The sequence below is a fragment of the Gopherus evgoodei genome, chromosome 14 (assembly GCF_007399415.2).
Source record: "Gopherus evgoodei ecotype Sinaloan lineage chromosome 14, rGopEvg1_v1.p, whole genome shotgun sequence".
Lineage (NCBI taxonomy): Eukaryota > Metazoa > Chordata > Testudines > Testudinidae > Gopherus > Gopherus evgoodei.
Window position 1 is genome coordinate 21,158,603 of NC_044335.1, and position 25,581 is coordinate 21,184,183.

At 48.6% G+C, this 25,581-nt stretch overlaps 2 protein-coding genes across 4 annotated transcripts in view; both read left to right on the plus strand.

Moving 5' to 3' along the window:
• SYS1 (SYS1 golgi trafficking protein) overlaps positions 1 to 25,581 on the plus strand; it is a 68,682-nt gene that overhangs the window by 23,744 nt on the left and 19,357 nt on the right. Inside the window, exon 5 of one of the 3 annotated variants that reach the window (XR_003996555.1) lies at positions 1,835 to 1,857. The exons of 1 other annotated variant lie outside the window; for it this stretch is intronic. Coding sequence is in view for 1 of the 2 variants with exons in the window: in XM_030533677.1 (XP_030389537.1) it covers positions 1,835 to 2,060 (226 nt within the window). In the remaining variant the exon portion in view is untranslated. Of the gene's footprint in view, positions 1 to 1,834; positions 3,342 to 25,581 lie in introns of those variants that run through there. One more of the 3 variants, XM_030533677.1, reaches the window with a different exon arrangement.
• The window catches only part of DBNDD2 (dysbindin domain containing 2), a 62,531-nt gene that overhangs the window by 12,365 nt on the left and 24,585 nt on the right, over positions 1 to 25,581 (plus strand). The window lies entirely within an intron of this gene.

Here is a 25,581-nt window from a genome sequence, read left to right on the forward strand (position 1 = left end):
GATAAAACTATGGAGAATTTGGAGAATGCCTCTGCCAGGCTCCAACTAGACAAACAAAATTTATTCTTCTTAGCCTGAACCTAGAATCAAAGGGGATTCTAAAGCCTTAAAACCGTGGCCTAGGGAAGAAGGAGGGGTGAGCAGGCAGTAGTGGCTGGAGAGGAATCTCTGACAGGGAGAGACAGAGGATGTTCAGGGACTGTCGCTTCCAACGCTGGAGCAGGGAGGTCTGGGCTGAGTGAAACTTACCCAATACTGGCAAGGAAAGAAGGAAGGTTAGTTAAGACCCATATGGGCCTTTTGTTATTTTACCCCTTCTCTCTGCATACTGTGTGCCTTTGGTGAATGCATAATGCTGTTTTTGAGTCACTTTAATTGGCTGCTGTTATGGGCCTCTGGAGGAAAAGGGTTTACAGGGCCCTGATACAGCCGACATGTCAACACAGTTGGGAAACGGGGGCTCCCACCCAGAGATCCAGCCCAAGAGTGGTTGGACTGTGGGGTTTCACCTTTGGAGAGAGGTGCAGGAAGCCAAGTCTGTCATCTGAAGGATGCCCTCAAGAGGAACTGAAAGGGGTCCGAAGTGCATTTTGCCCTGTAACCGTGACAGTGTCATTTGTAGATAGGGTTGCCAAGTGTCTAATCGCACAAACCCAAACACTCTTGCCCCACCCCCTGCCCTGCCCGAAGGCCCCACCCCTGTCACACCCTTCTGTGAGACCCCACCCCCTCTCACTTCAGCTCCCCTCCCTCTGTCACTCACTGTCCCCCACCCTCACTCACTTTCACCAGGCTGGGGCAAGGGGTTGGGGTGCGGGCTCTGGACTAGGGAGTGGGGCCGAGAGGTTTGGATGCAGGAGGGGGCTCCGGGCTGAGCCTGGGGGGCAGGGGGTTGGGGTGTGGGAGGGGGTGAGGGATGCAGGCTGTGGGAGGGATTTTCAATGCAGGAGGCGGCTCAGGGCTGGGCCAGGACATTGAGGTTCTGGAGGGGGTGAGGGGTGCGGCTGTGGGAGGAAATTTGGGTGCATGAGGAGGCTCAGGGCTGGGACAGGGGCTTGGGGTGTGGGAGAAGGTGCGGGATGTGGGCTGTAGGAGGGAGTTTGGGTGCAAGAGGGGGCTGGAGCAGGAGGTTGGGGTTCAGGAGGAGGTTCGGGGGGCAGGCTCTAGCCAGCTGGCACTTACCTCAGGTGGCTCCTGGAAGTGGCGGCATGTCTGAGAGCGGCTCCTAGATTCAGGGGCAGCTCTGCACAGCATGCGCTGCCCCTGCCTGCAGGCACCGTCCCCGCAGTTCCCATTGCCCGCAGTTCCCCATTCATGGCCAGTGGGAGCAGTGGAGCTGGTGCTTGGGGTAGGGGCAGCATGCAGAGATCCCCTGGCCACACCTCCATCTAAGAGTCGCTGCTGGACATGCTGGTCGCTTCTGGGAGTGGCACGGAGCCAGGGCAGGTAGGGAGCCTGCCTTAGCCCTGCTCTGCTGCTGGACTTTTAGCGGTCTGAAATCTCCCGGATTGGTTTCAGTAGCCTCTGGGAGATCAAGCCCGATTCTGGGATACTCCCGGCCCAACCTGGAGGGTTGGCAACCCTATTTGTAGAAGAGGTGAAGAGAATTTTTCATAACACATGGGGCCCAATTCTCAGTTATTCTTTATGCCTCTTGGACCACATAAAGGAGTAGGGGAATGCCCCCCTGAGAAAACCCTCTGTGCAAAGAGCCTCCCTGGCCAGCACGCTGGATCTATACGGCCCTGCACCAGGTCACTGAAGGTAAATAGGTACATCTACAGTCTCTTGAGCTATTAGACTGACAGTGAATTCTCCTCTGTCATCTTACTAGGTTTGCTGGCCATATTCTTCATGGAGGGACACATCTAGATGTCCCATCTCAATCTGGGAGATTGAGCAGACCATCTGGCTGGGGTCAGCACCCCAAGCATGAGAAGACATCTTTTTACTTTTGTCCAAATCTTCCTTTCCTGGAGATGACACTATTTCTTCTTGAAGTATGGACATTAGTGCTTTTCTTTTTTAATAGGATTTATGTCAGAACACCAGCTGCATAGAGTTCATTAAATAGAGCCAGTGTGGCAGAATAAATGTCCTGAGATCATAATGAGAAACATTGGTGCCAACCATGATAAGGTCTTGTGTTCGTTAGGGAGCTACAGTCAGGACCCTACAGCAGCTGAACTGGGAAACACAGCTTGGTCAGGTAGGGGTTAAAAATGATCTCCCTCTTCAGGCAAAAGATTAAGGGGGGCAGAGGAGAGAGAATGTCAACTTTTAGTGGTGGTTCTACTTTCAGCTGGGTGATCACAATTCCCATAATCCTTCACTCTTCACAGCCTCCATCTGTTCAGCCAGACAGGCTATGATCAAATGACTTGTCAGTGTTGAACTCTAGAGAAATACTGCACAAGCAGAACTGAACAACAAATGCTGCTGATTTCATACTAGACTGCCTTCCAAGGCATCAATTATTCTGATCTCCATATCTGTCACTGACCTGTGTATCTCACTCCTGGAGAGAACATGCCACAAGAGGGGCTTGAGAAAACCACCCTACATTAGCTGAATTGTAGATGGCATAGGGAGAGTTAAGGGTTAAAGGCCAATAACTGCCCAAGATATTCCTTGGCAGGAAAGGGGATCGTTACTTTTCTCCTTCAATCACAATAGCCCTGGTTGTCTTGCAGGGTTGGCAATTCACCAGGACCTACACAAGGACCTCTGCTAGCATGGTCAAGATTCCGGTGCTACGTAGCACCGTCTGCAGTTCCAGTGTTTTACTAATTTTCTGTATTTGTTTTCAGCCACTCTAGTGCCCTGTAGCTTCCTGGAAAATCAGGCTTTATTGCAATTGGAGCAGAAATCAGTTGTTTCTTTAGAAATTAAACAAACTTTGTTTTTTAAAAACACTGAAAAGCTGTTTAGTAAAGCAGACAAATACATTGTTCCCATCCACAAAAAGGGCAGTGGTATGATATGCTGTTGTGTGCTGCCAGGAAGAGATACATGCTACGATTCACAGTATGATAGACGGACTCTTCTGAAAGCCCCTTTAAAGGAACCTGGCCATTTTCTACCGCTAGCAAAGATGCCATTTGTCTTCCGTTCCCAATTCAAATCAGAATCTCTGCCCAGCATTATCAGTCCAGGAAGCTTTTCATTCTAATCCCTTTCTAATCTTGCTGAAATTTCTAATTTGTACATGGGATTTGCCATTAATTTTTTTTAAAATGGAAAATGTACATTTTCTATTATCAAAATTAAATAGTTTATTTAATGCCAGGTGGACCCAACACAAAACATTTTGGTTTGTTGAAATAAATTGAAACATTTCATTGTGGGTCAGTTTGATGTTAATCTGTGTCTGTTTGAGTTGCCGTGGTACCTCATGGGAGTTGCAGTTCAGGTGCTTCATGTCCCTTGTCTTCTCTATGGGCTGGGCTCCCTGGCTGGACAAGATCTCCTATGATTAAGGCTACGTGTCTGTCACAAAGGTCATGGAAGTCATGGATTCAGTGACTTTCTGTGACTTCTGCAGCAGCTGATGCTGGCTCACGGGCTGCCTGGCTGGTCAGCCCCTGGGCCAGCTGCAGCAGTTTGGGTGTGTGGGAGGGGGGTCCGAGCTGGGGCAGGGGATTGAGGTGTGGGGCGTTGCTTACCTGGTGGGGGTCCTGGCTCCCACCAGCATGTCACTAATTCCTAGGCCGAGGGGCCGAGGGCTCCGCATGCTGCCCCCGCCCACAGGCGCTGCCCCCGAAGCTCTCATTGGTTGCAATTCCCAGCCAATGGGAGCTGCACAGCTGGCACTTGTGGCGGAAACAGCACATGGAACCCCCTAGCAGCTGCAAGGACATGCGCAGCCAGGTAGGGAGCCTGCAAGCCCCGCCAACCCTCACCCACCCCCCTGCACCAGCTGGGGTCCTGGACACCCCCCTGACCCAGCATGCGCAGCACCCCTGGGATGCCCTCCCAAAGCACCATGGCCTCCCAGCCCAAGTTTTAGTTCGGGGTATATAGTAAAAGTCGTGGACAGGTCACGGGCTGTGAATTTTTGTTTATTGTCAATGACCTGTCCATGACTTTTACTAAAAATACCTGTGACTAAAATGTAGCCTCACCTATGAAGCATCAGTTCAGGACAAAAGCAAGTATAAAATATTGGAATTTTCCATGGCATTGAAATTCTGATTTGTGACCAGCTTTACTAGCTTGGGCCTGATGTTTCTCCTCTTTACAGCTGGTCTACATTAGAAAAGATGCGCTGGTTCAACTAGATTAACTAGACTAATTGTAAATCAAAGTGTACAAACCTCCAATGGTGAGTGTGTGTCTACATTAAAGCTCTGCACCAGTTTAAGTAGACCAATCTAAAATTGGTCTAGCTAAACCGGTGCAGCGCTACTAACATGGGAAATGTATGAATTTCAGATTTGGTTCACACTACAGACCTGGGAAAGTTCATGTGTGCAATGGTGATGGGGAAGATCCACCAGAAAACAAGAGCACCTAGGTCAGGTTTACATTACAGCATACACCTGGGAGTAAGCGCAGGGTCACATCACACCTGGTAGCTGTGTCAGGTTATATTATTGAGTACAGCTGGAGATTGTGGAGGGAGGGTTACTCCAAAGATCCCCTAGGAAAACAGAAAGGCAGCTTTTCCTCCAGGGCACCTATTCTCTGGAACTCCAATCTGTCCTCTGAACCAACCTAGTAAGGTAACAGTTTAACAAAGGTCTTTCCTCCTTTCTAATCCATTGGGAGGCCCAATGTTAGATTTCAGGACATTCCTATGAAGTGGTTAACGCCAACAGAAACAGGCATGCACAGCTCTCACTGATCAGCTGAAGAGGATGGGTTTTGTGGAGGAGCACTACTCACTCAATCCAGGGAGAACTCCCCTCTACTTTTAGCCTAGAGGAAGCTCTGTTCACCCTACTCCACTCCCTGCACAGCCTCTCCACTTACTTCCACCTCCTGTTCCCCATTTCTATGTCCTTTGTTACCTTGGTTATAAGGCAGCAGCCCTATCCCAGAAAAAGACCTTGCTGACAACTGAATTCACTAAACAGAGACCCCACCTGCTATGAAGCTGCAGATACACACACAAATAATCAGCTCCGGGATTGCATTACTTCCTTTAGAGCTAGCTTAAATGATCCATAACCCCATGCTGAGTTGCCTTGGCAATATCATCTCCCTCCTCTGTGCTTCAGGTACACCTTCTGTAAATGAGATAGTGACTCTTCTCTGCATGGGGGAATGGAGTGGGGTGTAAAGCTAGAGGGTCAGGGTTTGGGAAGCACTCAGATCCCGGGGTAGATGGTGATAGAAAGAAGCAATCTGTACCCCTTTCTAAGCAATGCTCCCCTTTGCTCCACACAACAACAGTGAGGTTGACTTCTGTCCACCTGGGACAAATGGATCCTGCACTCACTGTCAGGGATCCTGCAGAGTGCTGGCAGGAATCTCCACTGGTGCTGGAATTCTGTTGTGTTCTCCTTTCCAACCGCTTGGGCTGGTGGGCTCAGCTTGGTCCCGGTATCTTTCTTCCCTGGCAAATGGTTGCCTGTTGCATCTCATTCCTGTTCCCATGCAGGGCTAGGAATTCATTTCCATTTTCAGCAGCCCCATCAATCCCACCACTTGTCTCTTTCACTAACCCCTAACTCTGAGGTGTAAGAGCAATGCCTTTATTTGGATCCTGCCTGTCATTTCCACCCCTCCCCCTTCTCTCTGATTCCTCATTAGTTCAGATGCTTTTACTCTTTAGGCTTGAAGGTTTACACCTCCCCAGTGCATCTGTCTTTCCCTTGATTGCTTTCTGCATCTCCTTGTTCCCTCCCTTGGCCTTTTCACTCCTGTGGATTCATTGCTGGGGATGCTCAGAACCCTCAGCCATCTTCATTTATCTCTGCCAGCTTTTCATTTCTTCCCCTTGTCTCCCTTCCCTCACTTGCTTTAGCTCATTCCCTTTTAATCAGACCTTTCCCTCAACACGCTCTGTGGTGAACTCTAGCAGCTTTACTATTTTACCCCCTTCCTTGCTTTCCCGTTGGTCCTGATTGGGTCATCACCCCAGTAGCTGAATGGATCCTCCACCTTTTGAACTCAGCTGTGAAGCTCACCTGCTCACTTGGGGGCCTGAAATTAATGGACTTTCACCAGGGATGAACTGGGCCCTGACCCTGCAGCAAGGACCCTTGAGTTCAGCTTGCTTTTAGGCTGCTGACACCTGATTAAATGCAGTTTGCAGTCTGGCTCCAACTACTATTGTGTGCTTAGTCCTTGGCAGGGTCTAGCCTGGGAGGGTTTTCTTGACACCTTTCTTGCTATGGGTAAGAGATTGTGTCTTCTGCAGGCCTAAAGGCTAGAGCCATGCTTAGTGGGGGGGAGTTATCTCCATCTCCACCTACACTAGCTGAGTGCAAGAGTCATCTTCTCCACCGATCTCCTGAGGACAGGAAAGAGTCATTATCAGGGATTGGCAAACAGTAGCCTCTGTCCCAGCTCCTGCCTGAGGTGGGAAGCAGGAAGGTGAGAAGAGCCTGGCTTATATTTGAAAGAAATCTATTTTTGTCAGAGAAAGCAGCCAAAGGCAGGTGGGGGCCTGGGAGGCTGAGTGGAAGAGGAGGTTAGAGCATGGTATCCCAGAGGGGTGGATTACCTAAATCCTCAGGAACCCTACGCTGTTGATAAAAATACACAATAATAATAATAATAATAATAATACCCCAAACTAGTCTGAATGGGTTGCATCCTTAGCTTTGATTGTGGCTCCTTGGAGGGTTTGCTGACTCCCTGCTCTGCAGGCTTTGTGGTGCCCTACTGTCTCGGCCTGCATGAGACTGTGTGTGAGAAGGTATGTCTGCCTGGGTATGTGTGTTCTGCATCTCAGGAGGTTGGGGTGAGCATGGCAGTGTGCGCATTTGCCATGTGTTCGTAGGGAAGAAGGGCCAGAGCTGGGGGGTTGCTACTCACCCGCAAACAGTGTGAAGCCCCTGCACCTCATCCCTGTCGTCCTCCTCGTAGCTGGCCATGTTTTCCCCCAGTTTTAAGATGCAGTCAGAGAAGCCTTGGTAAATGTTTTCACATTTAGTTTCTGAAGCCAGTGACCTGACCAAATACCCTATAAACCAAAAAGGGGGGTTATGTAACAGTGTAGCAACCTAGCTCTGAGTCATCCCAGTAGGGTCACCTCCCATAGGCTTCCCCAAAACTTCTCGCATGGGCTATGGGAAAAAAGCCCATGTTCTCTGAAGGGCTGCATACATGTAAACACCTGCATAAACCGGAGGGCAAACTGGGTGAGCTCATGGCAGCTATTTCATGGGTGCTGTCAGCTTGTGCTTCAGTCTCCGCTTAAAACAAGCACTCTTGAGCCCTCATCACTGGAAAGAAACTTGTATCAACACGTGAATCAAATGTAACCAATGCAGTGGCACGTGTCTGGGTTTGCAAGCAGCCTGCAATAATAGCTCTGAAAAGGGGAACTGCTCATATTCATTGTGATGGGACTTTAGCAGTGAATCCTAACGATGATTTAAATAGCAATGTTGTTAACTCCTTCTCCCTCTTTTTTCTTCAGCAGTGAATCATATTAGGAAGTTTGGCATAAGCTACACAGCAACATGTCATTTTAGTGCTTTAGGTGGTCAGGGCTTGGTTTGTAGGAAGAGCTAGGGAGATTACCCTCTCCTACACAGACACCGTTCCATTCCTGGAATAAATATGAAAAAAAGGAATCATTAACATTCTCTATTCTGCTGGGAAGAGGAGAAATGCACTTTAGCCCTTAGTAAACAGGGTTTCTTCTTAAAAATCAGTGGACTCAATGATGACACAAAGTGGGGACCTGTTCCTATTCCAGCCCTCAATGAATCCCATTCTGCCCAAAGGGGAATAGCAAGAAGAATGGCCAAGAATTCAAATCTGCACTGCCCCTTTTATTGATCCCTTTGGGATGGTTCCCAAGCCCTCTGTGCCCAGGATTTCAGGAGGAAGATTTCTCGTGGATGACTGCTGAGATAAAGTTTGCAGATGACACAGAAACTGCAGCTGTGGTAAATAATAAAGAGGACAGGTCACTAATGCAAAACAATCTAGATCGCTTGGTAAAATGAGCACAAGCAAACACTATGCATGTGAATATCGCTAAAGGTAAACGTGTTCATCTAGGAACAAAGAATGTAGGTCATACTTACAGGATAAAGGACTCTATCATGGGAAGTTGGGACTGAAAAATATTTGGGGGGTTGTGGTGGATAACCAGCTGTACATGAGCTCCCAGGGTGATGCTGTGGTCAAAAGGACTAATGCAATCCTTGGATGCATAAGAGTACAGAGTTATTTTACTGTTGTTTCAGACACTGGTGTGACTGCTGCTGGAACACTAAGTCTAGGTCTGGGGTCTGCGATTCAAGATGAATGTTGATAAATTGGAGAGGGGTCAGAGAAGAGCCAGGAGAATGATTAAAGGATTAGAAAACCTGCCTTATAGCGACAGACTCTCAAGGAGCCCAATCTGTTAGCTTAACAAAGAGAAGACTAAAGCGTGACTCGCTTAGTCTATAAGCACTGATATGAAGACCAAATATTTAATAATGGGCTCTTCAGTCTACCAGAAAAAGGTCTAACAGGATCCAATGTTGTAGCTAGACCAATTCAGACAGGAAATAAGGCACACTTTCAACAGTGAGAGTAACTAACCATTGGAACCATTTACCAAGGTATGCCTGTGCTGTATTCTCCATCCCTGACCATTTTTAATTGATTGGATGTTTTCCTAAAAGCTCTGCCCTGGGACCTACTTAGGGGAAGTTCTCCAGTCTGTGCTCTACAAGAGGTCAGATGATGGAATCAATTCTGAAGCACTTGGAGGAGAGGAAAGTGATCAGGAACAGTCAGCATGGATTCACCAAGGGCAAGTCATGCCTGACTAACCTAATTGCTTTCTATGAGGAGATAACTGGCTCTGTGGATGAGAGGAAAGCAGTGGATGTGTTATTCCTTGACTTTAGCAAAGCTTTCGATATGGTCTCCCACAGCATTCTGCCAGCAAGTTAAAAAGTATGGGCTGAATGATTGGACTATAAGGTGGATAGAAAGCAGGCTAGATCGTTGGGCTCAACGGGTAGTGATCAAAGGCTCCATGTCTAGTTGGCAGCCGGTTTCAAGCGGAGTGCCCCAAGGGTCTGACCTGGGGCCGGTTTTGTTCAATATCTTCATTAATGATCTGGAGGATGGCTGGACTGCACCCTCATCGAGTTTGCAGATGACACTAAGCTGTCAGCCACTGCCACCCACTAACTCCCCCAGCGGGAAGGCCCCAGGGAGCTTCCTGCCCACTCTGCTCCCCTGCCCAGCATGGGCTCGGGGTTGAGCTGGGAAGGGCCATCGGCTGCCTCCGGAGGTTGGGTGCGTCACACCAAAGGATCAGCCCCGGAAAGCTGCAGCCCGGCCTGGCGGATGTAACTCGCGGTGCCCGCTGCGGGCCACACGCCCCCCCCCCTTCCCTTCCCAGGAGCAAGCCGAGAGAAAAGCCGCCCCCGGGGGCCGCCTAAAGGCTCCGGGCTCGTAGCGCGCCGCGGCAGCCCCGCAGCTCAGCGCCAGGGGGCGCCACCACCGACTGCGCTGGGGTGACCCCGCCGGGGCGGTGCTGCCTCCCAGCGGGACTCTGCCCTATTGCTGAGGGGCCGGTCCCTGCCTGGCTCCCCCGTGTCTCCTGCGGGACCGGACCGCCCGGGCTGCCCGTTCCTTACCCAGCGTGAGGAGCAGCAGCGCCGTACCCAGCCTCCGGCCCATCGCCTCCTCCGGCGGCTCCGCTCCTCAGGGGCTCCCGCGCGGCTCCGTGCCCGGGATCTGCAGCAGCCCCCCGCTGCAAGGGGAGTTCATGGTCCTGGCAACTCCTCGATCGCTCTTCCCGCTTGCCCGAGCAGCGCCCGGCTCCAGCTGCCTCAAGCCCTTTGCATTTCCCGGGGGTTCCCCCCCTGGCCGCTCAGTCCCTGCTGTGTGATGCCCCGTCCCCCAGGGCAGCTTCCAGGGGGCTGGGGAACCCCGCGGGGAGTCCCCTTCCTTGATCCTGCAGAGCTGGGCGGCTCAGGCAGCTGGAGAATTCAGCTCCTTCTCCTCCCCCAGCTCCCTGCCCCTCCTAGCCCCGTCATCCCCACACCTGTCTCCCGATGGAGAGAAATAGCCAGAGCCCGTGTGAGCTCTGAGCTCAAGGGATGGGGGTGGGGGGAGGAAATACTGGGGGTATTAACAGTCCCATGCACATTCACCCCCCCAGAATCGATCCCGGGTGCAGCGCAGGTGGAACTGGCTTGTTGCAGGTTCTGTAAGAGTGGGACTTTGTATCAGAAGACCCTGGGAAGTGCATTAGCAGGTGGATTAGTTCCCAGCCTTGGGCGTTCTTAATAGCCCTCCGCAGATTGATGTGGCCCCTCCTGGCGTCTCCAGCAGGCGGCACGTTGGGCTCTGGCTTCCAGAGGAAGGGCAGCAGGAAACTTTTCTAAAGCAGCACCGGGAGCCAGTTAAGAATGGTCCAGAGGAGAGACTCAGGAGAAAGGTATTGAATATAGGGGTCTTCTGTGGTCATGCTGCTTGGTACTCAGGTACATGCCCTTACAACCTAGTGTAAGGTGTAACCTGGTGTACAAACGCCTGGTGGCACACAGAAACACCCCCCATGTACACACACACTCACACTCCCTTACAAACATAGGGATCCCATCACACACACACACCCCTCCCAAACACACAAACACCTCAGTCACCCACACCCACACCCACCCTGCTTCTCCCTCCCATGCACCCTCCCCCTCATGTCCACAGGTGGGCACATGGGGGCTTCATGCAGACTGTGGAAGGAATTTTTCTAGCCACCAGCTATTCTAGGACAGGAGAAGAGGAGCTCCCTGTAAACGTGTAAAACCACTTCTTTCCTCCTTCAAATCCTTCCTTAAAACTCTCATTTGCCCTGACGCTTACAACATATTTGACGACAGTTAGGCTGCTGGTGTGCTGAGACCACTGCCTGCCATGCTGACCAATTTTGTAGATCTCATTGTTGGTACTGCCCTGTCTGTCCGTATCCATCTGATGGCTCTCATTTTAGTCTTGTGTTGTAAGCTCTTTGGGGCAGGGACTTTTTGTACTGTGCTTGTACAGCTCCAAGCACAATGGGATTCTGGCCCACATTTGTGGCTCCAAGGTGTACTGCAATACAAATAAATAGTAACAGTAATAATTGTGAACTGAAGAAATCAGAACACTCAGCAGCAGCAGGGAACTGCCATGTGACATTCTCACTTAAGTATACTGGGCAGCAAAGCAGAGGTAGGGAAGGGAGCTAAAGGGAGCAGCAGTGACTGAAACATGGAGATGGCAAGGGGTATAGGAGACTAAGGACATGATCCAAAGGAAATCGACTGACTTCAACACACTTCAGGTCAGGCCCTCATAGTAAAACCATCCTAGCTGATAACCTGATCTGGAATGACAGATGGATGCAAGGGATCAAACTCCAAACACACTGTGTGACCCAGCCTGTGCAGGCAATGCCCACTCCAGCCTCACACACCTGAGGTGTCTTCTCTTTTTTCCTTAGGCTTGGCCACTCTTAGGTAACTTACCACACCAACTGAATTGAATTGCAATGTAAAATCCTAGTGCCACCTGCTGGCCTCTTCTCATAGGTTTAATGGGGAAAGGGATTAGAAAGTTGAGGAAATTCAAGTGCCCCTTTTCTGTGGAGATTGTCGCTGTTTTAAAAGCCTCTGCAAATGTTTATGTAAAACAAAACAAATGGCAGTGGGTCTGCACTCATAAGCAACCTGCGGTAACAAACCTCTGCCTTGATGCCAGTAGCATAGGCTAGGCAGCTGTGACCACTGTTTAACATGCTGACTAGTATTGTTGCATTGTTTCCTTGGGCTCACTCTGTTTATCACATCCACCTGTTGTCTCTTGTTTTAAAGTTAGGTTCTAAACTCTTTGGGCAGGGACCACCTCTTTGTTCTTTGTTTGTACTATGCCTACCACAGTGAGGCCCTGATCTATGGCTGGGTCCCCCAGGAGTTACCTCAATACAAACAAACACATCGATAATAATTAATAATAAACAAGTGTATGCAGGTCAGCCCTTATAAGCAACCCTACAATAACAAATTGTTTATGTATTTATTTGTTAAGGATGATTCTTTAGCCCCACATCCTTTATACACACATAATCATTCATAATGAATTCATAATTCTCAATGATCTTTCAGGGTCCAGGTGATTTTTTTCCTGGAGGTCCCAATCCTGCAAACACTTATGCACATGCTCAACCTTATGCACTGTAAGTAGTTCCATTAATTGAATTAATTAATTGAAGTAAGTAAGGTTAAGCACTTGTGTAAGTCTTTGCAGGATCAAGGCTGTAGATGTTATCACAGAAATAAATCTGCCCATAGTTGTTTCCATCACTCTAATCTGTGTGTGTTGGGGGATTATACACCATTTTGTATAGCTTGGGCCTGATTCTGCATCTGCTCTTGCTTACATTAGGCTCCATTGATGTGAGTGAGGGTCACTTTTCATTTACACTGGTGGTAATGAGGGCAGAATCTAACCTTTGCCTAGACAAGCTCTTTCTTGCCCACTTTGACATCACTTCATGGTCTGGGAGTGTCACAGTTCAGCCTGTGTGACATCACATTGCTGTGACCAGTGTCAAGGCCTTCTGGAAGTGGGAGGTGAGCACAATATTGTAGTGTTTTCTATTCCCTCCTGGATCTGTGGATTAGGGAAAATGAAAGCTCTTCGACCAAGGATGTCCCAGGAAATGCCCTTCCTCCTGACCCAGATATATGAACCCTTCGTGGAAGGAGATCAAAAAAATGACCTTTTGCTAGGACTGTTGGTTTAGGAGACGGAACTCATTTGCTGGTAAACTATTGAGCTCCTCTTTGGGTTTCATTTAAAGGTAGCATACTGACCTAAATCCATCCCTGAAATAATGCCATTGACTTTAGTGGAGTTACAAAGTTACAAGGGGGATTAAAGTTACCTGTTATAGCGAGTAGAAGTTCAAGTGACTGCTTTGACACCCCGCACACACACTTGGTAAGGCAACTCCCATCTTTTCATATGCTATGTATTTATACCTTCCTACTGTATTTTCCACTCCATGCATCTGATGAAGTGGGTTTTAGCCCACAAAAGCTTATGTCCACATAGATTTGTTAGTCTCTAAGGTGCCACAAGGACTCCTCGTTGTTTTTGCTGATACAGACTAACAAGGCTACCGCTCTGAAACCTGTCCACAAGCAGAGTGTCCATTCCAGCCCACTCTTCAGAGATCGGCATTGCTGCCAATGCAAGGGAGGTGGAAACTACACCTTTGGCCACCTTTGCCAAACTCAATCCAATCGGCTCCCACTTTGACAAATGATAGAAACACATTTTGTGTCTGAAGGATGCAGATTATTCCCTTTATTTGTAGAATTATGGATCAGTGCATCACTCATCTTATCTTTCTCTTGAAACCTCGTCTCAGTCTCTGCCCAGCTCAGAACATCTGCAAGCTCTGAAAGGAAAACAAACATCGGTGCTGTTTCTCTAGAGAGAAGTATCATCGAGTGCAGTGACTGGGGCTTTTCTAGGCTTAAACACCAACCCACAGCGAGAGGGTAGCTGCTTATCCACCTTGGAATCTGCATGTTTCATGCTGGGACAGAGCTAATGTGGATGAGAATTATAGCTGGCATAATCCTATTAGTGTCGATGGGAATTATGAGACTTCATCAAAGGGGGGAAGGTCCTGTTAATGTGGGGTGACCTCCTCCCTGGGGAGGGAATGTGTTCTGTTAGGGGCAATGTGTTACTCACAATCAAGGAGAGCAGGCTTCGAATATGAGCTCTACATGGCAGGGATTGTCTACTAGACTGGCAAAGTGCCCTGCGTACGAATGGTTCTGTATAATGAATACTCAGTGAAGAATAGGCCCAACTGGTGACCTGGATCAGGCACTGCCATTATTGGGAATAACCTCAGCAAAGAATTCAAGGAGACACCTACAAGCTTTGCGCTGGATTAACCCAATTTGCCCTGCCCCGTCTGTGCTGAGTGGCGGAGACAAGAGTGTCTAGCTATGGAAGGAAAACAGGAAAGTATTAAAAGTGGCCTTGGGGCACAGCTCTTGCTTGTATTGCTAGCATGGCTGGGTTCAAACCCCCTCACACCATGGCTAGGGGGTGTATGAAAATTCTAGGTGCTTCGATACAGTGGAGAGGAGTGGGGTATAAGAACCTAGGACCCCATGCTAGTCCAGCTGCCCCTTATCATGCTGCTACATAGATAATTCCAGGTTAGGTGTCTCATTCAATCTCCAGCTTCCCACGGCCAGCAAGGACTAGGAATCATGGTAGTGCATAGGCAGCAAGATGGGGGGAAGCACCTCAACTGTCTCTGCAGTGACTCCCTCTGGCCATTGACAGGATTAAGAAGGATCCAGCCTGGCTAGGGGAGAGAAAGTCGCAGTGACTCAATGCCTAGGAGAGAACGTTACAGGGGAATGCCAGAGATGTTCTCTTCAGTCAAAAGCCAGTGTCCGAAAGCTTACAGGGAGCAGACACTGTCACTCCTGGTATTGGATGGTGAGAATGTGCTCCAGAGTCTCGCCACATGACCGAGTGCAGCAGGGTTTGATCCATCGCTGGGTTGCTGGTCTACAGAGCACTTTGGGAGCTGGGACGTGGAGCCGCTTGGGCAGGCCTTCGAACCGGCAGTTCTGATGAAGATCAGGAGGCTGGGTTTCCAAGGGCAGCTCAAGGTTACTCTGCACAGCTGCAACATTTGTATCCATGTCCTCAGCATCGGTGACAGGACTAGCAACAGCATCTGCTTGAGGCTTGTCTGGGTCCTTGGAGGAGACATTTGTCCTAAAACAAAATCCAAAATGAAACATGCTTGTTTTCCATTCCAGCCATCTGCAGATTTCAAAACAGCTTGTAAAACAGTCCTCCTAACCCAGCTCTCCTGGAACTGGCCACAGAGACGACCCTTTTGACTGAGCCTGCAACCCACAGGGAATGGTAATGATCATTCTGGCAATTAGGCACAAGAGTGAGAGAAGCCAAAAGGAAACACGCAGGGGCCATTCACACAAGAGACACCCTCCTCCTCAATACAAAAAGGAAGAGGAGGAACTGTCTGAGTAGCTCAGAGACAGAGGTCTGGGTGCAAGCATTGAAAAGGAGCTACTGCGAAGAAAGAAGGATGTGGTCCTGCTAGATGACTTGTAGTGAGGGACCTGGCTACTTTGGTGTGTTGCCTCTCAAGTGCCTGGACAAAGGGCTGAGGTGAGAACAATGACATGAGTGAAAGGAAAACAATGTTTTAGAGATGATCACAGTGATCCGGGCTGTGACTGCCCTCACATACCTCCATTATTTCAAATGCGTGGCATTTTCATCATGCTTTCTATGTTCAGAGCACTGGACAGAAATTAACTAATTAATCTGGCTCACAGCACCCCATGAGGCCGGGAGGGAACTCATATTATCCTCCTTTCTCAGACAGGGATACTGAGACAGAGAGGTGAAGTGACTAGAAAATTGAATGGTAGGACTGGAAGGAACCTCGAAAGATCATCTAGTCCAGTTCCCTGCACTCATGGCAGGACTAAGTATTATCTAGACCAGGGGTTCTCCACCTTTTTCTTTCTGAGGCCCTCCCATCATGCTATAAAACCTCCATGGCCCACCTACTGATGAGTAGCCACTGATTTTCTGCATATAAAAGCCAGAGCCGGTGTTAGGAAGCAGCAAACAGCAATTGCTTGGGGCCCCATACCACAGGAAGCCCCATGAAGCTAAGCTGCTCAGGCTTCAGTTTCAGCCCCGGTTAGTGGGTCTCAGGGCCTCAGGCTTTAGCCGCATGCAGTGGGGCTTCTGCTTTCTGTCCTGGGCCCCAGTGAGTCTGATGCTGGCCCTGCTTGAAACCTGCTCGCAGCCCCGTAGGGGACCCAGATCACTGGTTGAGAACCACTGATTTAGACCATCCCTGAAAGGTGTGTTTGTCTAACCTGCTCTTATAAATCTCCAATGATAAAGATTCCACAGCCTCCTTAGGCAAGTTATTCCAGTGTTTAACCACCCTGACAGTTAGGAAGTTTTTCCTAATGTCGAGCCTAAACCACCCTTGCTGCAATTTAAGCCTGTTGCTTCTTGTCCTATCCTCAGAGGTTAAGGAGAACAATTTTTCTCCCTCCTCTTTGTAACAACCGTTTATGTACTTGAAAACTGTTATCTTTGTTCCCTCTCAGTCTTCTCTTCTCCAGACTAAACAAACCCAATTTTTTCAGTCTTGTCTCACAGGTCATGTTTTCTAGACCTTTACTCATTTTTGTTGCTCTTGTCTGGACTTTCTCTAATTTGTCCACATCTTTTCTGACATGTGGCGCACAGAACTGGACACAATACTCCAGTTGAGGCCTAATCAGTGTGAAGTAGAGCAGAAGAATTAGTTTTGGGGTCTTGCTTACAACACGCCTGCTAATACATCCCAGAATGAAATTTGCTTTTTTTGAAACACTGTTGACTCATATTTAGCTTGTGATCCACTATGACCCCCAGATCCCTTTACACAGTACTCCTTCCTAGGCAGTCACTTCCCATTTTGTATACTGATTGTTCCTTCCTACGTGGAGTACTTTGCATTTGTCTCTATTGAATTTCATCCTATTTACTTCAGACCATTTCTCCAGTTTGTCCAGCTCATTGTGTTTCTGAATGCCTGATTAAGAAGGGGAAATAGCCCAAGGCCACCCTCTGAGTCAGTGGCAGAGCCAGGATTAGAACTCGGGACAGTCTGACTCCCAGCCTCTTCCCGACTGTCATTTCATTCTGCTTCAACAATTGTACCTCCCTTCTCCACTGCCCAGCTCTCCGGACTCCAGCCAGCCTGTGCAGAATGGGCTGCTGCTGCTGCCCTTGCCAAGCATACAAAGCACAAGTGCATCTCTCTCATCTCCAGACAGCTCTCTTGCCCCGGGGTCATTACAGGATACAGCTCAAAATTGCCGCCTTTGATTAGAAATCTCTCTATTCCACTTACTGTAGGTCACATCTCCTCTAGTACCTTCCCTGATCGCTCCAGCCCTCCGGCACTAGCCTCTTGGAGAAATCTGGGCATGACACCATTTCCCCCTTTCTAAATCAGGCATTCGGAAGCAGAAATCAGATTGTTTGCGGCCTCATGGAATCATGGCTGAGAGGTGGCCTAAAATATTCCGAATGAGCTAATTTTACCATCTGCCACCTTTCACTTCCCCTTCTTTCCCCCGTGTCCCCAGTCACACTTCCTGGCCCAGCCTGCAAAGACTCCCCATCCTACAATGTACTCACACAAAGCTCACCATCATGTAACTATCCTCAGGTTCATATATTGTGCCCATTAGACAGAGTTACAGGGAAGCAAAAAGCCAGGGATTCCGTTATACAGGGACTCACCCCGAGGGCACAGCAGCGACGTTGGGAGGCCCCTGGAATGCCAGTGACTTCCAGTAGCTGACAGCTAATGCACGTAGCCTGAGGATCCTGTGATCAGCGTTCTTCAGCAGCTTCAGCAGCGACAGCTTCTTGAGTATCTATCAGATCGGGTACAGTGGGAATGAAAGGCTGAAATACTTTATTGTCTTCCCTGATCTCATGAGGTTATCACAGCCAGAGAAGGAAGCAGAAGCTACAGGCCAGTCACATCCTTTCCAGCCCCTTGAGCCAGCGTGTCAGACAGATCCCCAGTTGTGCATCTCTTCTGGGCCCTTGGCCCATAGAAGAAAGAGACACTCAGATGTTGACATGCACACCATTGTCCTCCCTTTAAATTCCGGCCAAGAACCAGGGAGAGTTCGAGATGAACAGACACACAACTACTGGAAGAGTCCATGCGCTGCAGCTCAGCCTGCAGAGGGGTAGGGAACAAGGCTCCTGACATGCACAGATCCCACACTACCATGCAGTTTTACAGTGTCTATTGCCTCGTAAGGAGGGTAACACCTATCTCTCAGGGGCTGGTACATGTAAAAAAACAGGGTGGCCTCTTACTGTCTTTAGATGGTTCTTCTCTTGTTCCATGTCGCTCAGCTGACATGTTCCAGTCTCCACATCTTCAGTCTGTGAAAGGGAAAGACCAGGCACAGTTGAGGCAATAGATTTAAAACTAGAGTGGACAAAGCACTAGCAAATGCATTGTAGGGGACAATTCTGCCCTGTCCTCTGGGGATGCCAGTGTCTAGATGGTGCCTGATCAGTCTTTTTCTTATCTCTAATGTCTCTGGGCCTATGAGTCAGTGCAACATTTAAAAGGCCACTGCTGGATAACCCTAGTATGTGTGCAGCATCGCTTTAGACTTCTTTAAATCCATGGCCTTGCTGGGACTTTCCCTACTGCACGTGTTTGTTATTGCTTTCATGGTTGAGCCCCACCAAGGTGCTCAGCATTATACAGAACATGTAGGAAAACCAGGTCTCAGCCCCAAAGGTCTTACAGTCTACATCATTCCAGTCTAAGGGCAAATTCTCTCTTCCCCCACCCCACCTATTCAATCCCTTTGCCAGTTTCAAAGAGGTTGAGAGAGAAGGATCACTACAACTCATCACAGGGTCCGAAGAAGGACTGACTGTACCTGGTGAACGAGGGCTTTCTTCTTCCCTGGGGCCTTCATTGTCATTCAGGGATAGTTCTGTAAGGGCTTTGATGAGAGGTTCTGTGGCAGACAGGCAAGATATCTGAGAGGTACCTGGGAGCTCCCTCTCTCTGAAATGCCACTGGTCCTCCTTAGGGTCTGAGGGCTTGGGGTGATGTCAATTCAGACAGAGGCTGTGACCTCATTTATCTGTGACACCAGAAACCACATGTCAATATTGAGGGTGATAGGGTGTACTGGGGAGTTGCAGATGGGGTGGGAGAGAGGAATAAAGGGAAGGGTGTAACATCAGTAGTGAGGGGTTCTATCTCCCCCAGATAGGACAGTTTCCAATTTAACATAGGAAACCCAGAAGTGAAGCAGCACAGCAAACGTTCAGGGCAGGGGACTGGCAGCCAGAACTCCTGGAGTCCACTCCCAATCTGCCATCAGCTCAGTGGGTGACCTTGAGAAAGTCAGTCTGTGCCTTAGTTTCCTCATCCATAAAATGAGAACAGTCCTGAGGCTGTGGAGCTTTGTTAATTAATGTTTATAAAGCAGCTGAGATTCTGAGATGAAAGGGACTGTAGCAGTGCAAATTTAATTATTATTAAGAATAAATAAATAACTACCAGGAGCTCTCATGATTCCTGGCACAATACCTGGGGCTCTGGGTATTGCTGTAGGGGCGGAGGGGTGGCCTCATGGTGAGAAAAGGTGGGGAAATATGAAAGGAACCGGCTTTGGATTTATTACATACAGAATGTTTCTGGTGGCCTCTGTCCTGAGCCCGCATTTCTGATACTAATAATTCATAGTAAAAATGAATAGATATGAGGGAAGGGAAGTAAAAGTGGGTATAACAGGGCAATCTGCCCCTTTAATAATCCAGGAGGGAGTGGGACAAAGAGTACCGACCCTGTCCCAGAGAGAAGCCCAGGAGGCAGGTGCTGGGACTCAGCTGACCAGCATTTCATAATAGGCCCACACTCTTAGCCAGACAATATAAAGGAGAACTCAAGCCATAGAGAAGGGGGCAGTCAGGACTGAGATATTTTCTTTAGTAACCAGAGCTGGCTGGTTGGCCTCAAGGAGCCCCCAGGGGTTGGAAAGGATCATCCCTCGTAGCTACTGAAGCTCAGAGGACTCCAATCAATGGTGACCAGGCTGATGTTTGTGTTAATTTTTTGCACACCTTCTTTCTTTCTGAAGGTGATATGAACAGGGCTCTGAAGAAAGGAGCAGAAACTAACCCAGGTGTGTCTGATTGTGTCTCGTCAGCTGATGACTAGGGCCACCAGCGTAGAGTGGGTCTAAAGTGAGAGGCAAGTTCACAGACCTGAGTATTGTGACTTGTAAGCCTACTGCCACCAGAGTGGGGCATTCTGAGCTTACAGAGCTCCTGGCCTGATTTCTTTGTGTATATAGAGCAGTGATACTCACATCTCGGTCGTTCAGGAGCTAAATTACCCAAAAGAGCCACAATAGTGTGAATTCATTGTTTCATTTACTATAGTACTATTCATATTTAAACAGTATGATGGGAAATTGTGTGTGTGTGTGTGTACACACACACACACACAAATAAGTTAATAACTTAGTCCAAGTTGATAACTTAATTGGTTAATAACATAGTAGAAGCATTCTGACTGGTTAATAACTGTGTGTTTTAATGTCATGTGTTGCAAAGAGCCTCAGGAGACACATTAAAGAGCTACTTGTTCTCATGAGCTGCAGTCTGAGTATTACTGATATAGAGTGTAGATGACTTTAGCTGTAATGTTGTGGCTTGACCTTAACCAGCACCAGCTACCTGGAGTGAGTATGTATCTGACACAGGGAGCTCAAAGTCCAGTAGAGACTGGTGAGGAACTGCCCTATAGACCTCTTCCCACAGCTCCGGTGTGAGCACACATGGAATATAATGTCCAGTTCTATCAGTACTTGATAGAAGGGCATTCAGGGGCTGGAGGGGCTGATTTCTGGGAGAAGTAAAAAGAGCTAAACAAACAGCAGGAGTGGGATGATTTGGTGTCATACACAGGGGGTGCACCTGAGATGAGTGGGATGAAATTCAGAAAAGGAGAGTGCAGTGTGAATATCAGAGGCAAACTTCCTGACAAGGGGAATGATTAGAGCAGCGGTTCTCAGCCCCTGTGAAGCTACATTCATAGAATATCAGGGTTGGAAGGGACCTCAGGAGGTCATCTAGTCCAATCCCTTGCTCAAAGCAGGACCAATCGCCAACTAAATCATCCCAGCCAGGGCTTTGTCAAGCCTGACCTTAAAAACCTCTAAGGAAGGAGATTCCATCACCTCACTAGGTAACCCAGTCCAGTGCTTCACCACCCTCCTAGTGAAAAAGCTTTTTTCGAATATCCAACCTAAACTTCCCCCACTGCAACTTGAGACCATTACTCCATGTTCTGTCATCTGGTACCTCTGAGAACAATCTAGATCCATCCTCTACCCCTTTCATGTAGTTGAAAGCAGCTATCAAATCTCCCCTCATTCTTCTCTTCTGCATACTAAATAATCCTAGTCCCCTCAGCCTCTCCTCATAAGTCATGTGCTCCAGCCCCCTAATCATTTTTTATGCCCTCTGCTGGACTCTCCAATTTTTCCACATTCTTCTTGTAGTGTGGGGCCCAAAACTGGACACAATACTCCAGATGAGGCCTCATCAATGCCGAATAGTGGGGAATGATCATGTCCCCCGATCTGCTGGCAATGCCCCTACTTATACAGCCCAAAATGTCGTTAGCCTTCTTGGCAACAAGAGCGCACTGTTGACTCGTATGCAGCTTCTCGTCCACTGTAACCCCTGGATCCTTTTCTGCAGAACTACTGCCTAGCCACTCAGTCCCTAGTCTGCAGGGACGGCTCCAGGTACCAGCACGCCAAGCATGTGCCTGGGGCAGGAAGCCACAGGGAGCGCTCTGCCAGTCGCCACGAGGGCGGCAAGCAGGTTGCCTTTGGCGGCATGCCTGCGGAGGGTCCGCTGGTCCCGTGGCTTCAGTGGACCTTCCGCAGGCTGCCACCGAATCCGCAGGACTGGGGACCTCCCACAGGCAAGCCGCCGAAGGCAGCCTGCGTGCCGTGCTTGGGGCGGCAAAATACCCAGAGCCGCCCCTTCTAGTCTGTACAGGTCTGTCGCATCTTACGCACATTTAGCATGCACTATTTCAGCTTTATGCAGTTGGCAAAAACAAAAACAAAAAAAAGAGAAAAATAACAGTTTTAATACTGTACCTGTAATGCGGGCGATTCCACCTGCCATTCAACTCAATGTAATTTTGACTATACGCGGTTTCCGCTTTACACGCTAACCACGGAACGGAACCCGTGCGTAAGATGAGACTTGCCTGTACATTGCTCAGGCTTTGGCTGCAGACCCATGTGGCTGGGCTCAGGGCCCTGGACTTCAGCCCCATGCAGTGGGACTTCATCTTTCTGCCATGGGCCCCAGCGAGTCTAATGTTGGCCCTGCTTGGTGACCCTCCTGAAACCTGCTCGTGGGCCCCCAGGGGGCCCTGGACTCCTGGTTGAGAACCACTGCATTAGAGCAGCTACCAGAGCAAAGGCTGTGAGTCGCATCATTTGGGGCATTTAACAATGGACTATCAAATCTACTGGCAGAGAACAATCTTGCAGCTTCCCCCACCCCAGGAAAGACGAGAGAAAATAGGCCTTCTCCATCTCCAGTTTGTACAAATATCAAATCAGTGCCCAGAAAGCAGGCAGGTGAAATCAAGCCTGGGATGCAAAGAACATGAGGGGAAGGAGGGAAACCTGCCAAAGACAGAGAGCACACAGGGCTGGAAAGCTGAAACTGCGCATGCCTTTCAGTAGATTGATCTCTGAGAGGCCTGGTCCACACTACAGCGTTAAATCGATTTAACACTGTACCCGTCCACACTACAAGGCACTTAAAATCGATTTTAAGGGGTCTTAAAATCGATTTCTGTACTCCTGCTCAACGAGAGGAGTAACCCTAAAATCAATATTACTATATCGATTTAGGGTTAGTGTGGACGGAAATTGAAGTTATTGGTCCCATTCTTTTACTGAGCTACCCAGAGTGCACCGCTCCGGAAATCGATGGTAGCCTGGGACCATGGACGCACACCACCAAAGTAATGTGCCCTAGTGTGGACGCATAAAATCGATTTTATAAAACCTGTTTTATAAAATCGATTTTATTAATTTCGATTTTACTCTGTAGTGTGGCTGTGGCCAGAGAGTGGAGCTGCCCCAGCGGGGCTGGAAACGCAGCCAGTGGTCAAATATACAGTACAAGGAGAGTGCTAGTGTCTCTTTTTAATACCAGGATGCCTAGGTGAACAAAGATTGGTACTATTGCTATTGTCCCTGTTACTTTTGGGGATGGTGGACCTGTGTCTGTGTGCCTGCAATGCTCCTGGGGTGAAGGCACTGTTGTAGGTGTACATGGGTGTGAGCGTGTATTGACCTATTTGTGTATATGCATGTGTTTTAAACTGGGTATATATATCCAGCAATGCATCTGCATCCATATCAGCATATTAGTAGCATGTCTCTGTGTGTAAAACACTGCTGTATTCAGAAGTGCTTTACCAGTGTGTATGTGTATGTTTGTGTGTGTGCATGCCCCGGGGGGCCGCGTGCTGGTTGCTGTGAGGGTGGCAGGCAGATGACTTTTGGCAGCACAGCTGCCGCAGCTTGTTCAGAACAAAACAAAAAAAAATTAGAAATCTCAAAATCCTCCATGAAATGGAATTTCTGTTCTCTGTAGAGCTCTACCCGCAAGCCAAAGTGTCTTTTGCTCTGGTGGCCATATTCCTCACTGTCAGGGCCGGCTCCAGGCCCCAGCACACCAAGCGCGTGCTTGGGACCGCATGCCGCGGGGGGCGCTCTGCCAGTTGCTGGGAGGGCAGCAGACGGCTCCGGTGGACCTCCTGCAGGTGTGCCTGCAGAGGGTCCGCTGGTCACGCGGCTCCGGTGGAGCATCTGCAGGCACGCCTGTGGGAGATCCATCAGAGCCACGGGACCAGCAGACCCTCTGGAGGGATGCCTGCGGGAGGTCCACCGCAGCCGCTGGACCGGCAAGCAGCAGAGCGCCCCCTGCGGCATGCCGCCGTGCTCGGGGCGGTGAAATGGCTAGAGCCAGCCCTGCTCATTGTTTGGACCCCAAATAAAGCAGCTGGTCAGACTAATAGAAAACAAAGTTCTCACAAGGGTAAAAACATTTCCCTTTCTCCACTTCACACCCACCGGGGGCAGATGTTAACTGTGGAGTGTGAGATGGTTCCTTGGAGGAGATGCATGAGACAGCATTTCAGGGGCAGTTGAGATGCCTAGTTCAATGACTTTCTGTTAGCTGAGTCTCCAGGTCTCAAAACATCTATGCTCTAGGCACATTGTGCTGACAGCAGAAGAGAGGAGGGAGACAGTAAAGATGCTACTTCCTGCTATGAACCTCTTCCTCAGTTCTGGTAAACACTAACTAGGCCAGTGATGTATTTGTGCAGTGATCATCACCTGCCCCAAGACAGGAGCTACCTGTTCTGAAACTTCAGCAGGTGACTTGCATTGGGGTTTGAACAGGGCAGGGTGGTGCATCCATCTAATGAAGCAACATAAATGGTAGACAGCCTAATTTACCCATTGTATAACCTCCCATCACATCACTGACAGTGCCTCAGAAGCTGCGTTAATGGACCTGGAATCATCCACCATCTCCAGCCCTGCCATTATCTCTGTGCTTCTCCTCCAAGCTTCCCAGCTCCATGTGAGACATGTTCACTTCACAGCAGCCACATTGCTTCAATCCTGGACCAAAATCTCCCTTTTAAGGTGTCAAAGTTAGAATCAGGACTCACAATTTGTCAGACCACTCTGTTTATTAGCACAGCGCTTCGCCAATAACATTCAAAATATGTGAGTGGCCATGCAAGGCCCAAACAGTTTTATTTATACAGATAAAAGAGCGGGAAGTAGACAAAGGGACAAAGAAAGCAAAACAGTAAAATTTACCTGGGGGACAGCATGCATATCCTAATTCCTTACTAACTGTTATTGATCTAAGGCTAATACTTCACCAATTGCCCTTAAATGGTGCAATTGTTCTATGTTAATGTCTGTATTCCTGACACCTGGATTGCAACATTCCAACAATTTTGCCTTAAGGTACAGACAACATTTCTTTAATCCTTTTTATTTTTACAATATAATTCATTCTACTTTCACAATCCCTCCTTTTGGTCAGGCGTATGCCATGACCAACCATTACTGGGTTTCACAAATTAACTGTTCCTTATCTCTTTGTTCATCAGTGATATTTAAAATTATTATATTAGCACTCTGTTTTGGGGCAGTCATCTGGGTGACACAATTCTGGATACAACAGGAGATTAACTGAAAGCATACAAAAATCACTAAGATTCCAAATAGGATAGTTAGGGCTCCCTGAAACAACCAGTTTCCTATGCCAGAGAAATTGAACAGGTTACTTAGCCACTTCCATAAAGAACTTGGCTCTTCAGGAGGAAGATATGCGATTTGTTCTAAGTGGCTAGCGCAATCTATTACCTCATTGGTATTGTCAGATATAAACACACAACATTCTTTCCCAATGAGAGCACAGGTCCCTCCTTTGGCCGCCAGCACTATGTCTAATGCTTCATGGTTTTGGAGGGCCACCTGTCGGATTACCCCTGTTTCATTGGCCAGGGTTTTTAAACTTTTTCCGGTTTTATTTGCCATTATTTCAACCACTGCTTGTAACCTTAAGAGTATTTTTGCGTGGTGTATTACTCTCTCAAGTGGGATAAAGGAAGTGCCAATGGCCTCTTTCCAAGTTAAGGGGCTTATGTTATGTATATACCATTGAGCATCTGGTAAGTCCCTTCTTTTTCACCTGAAA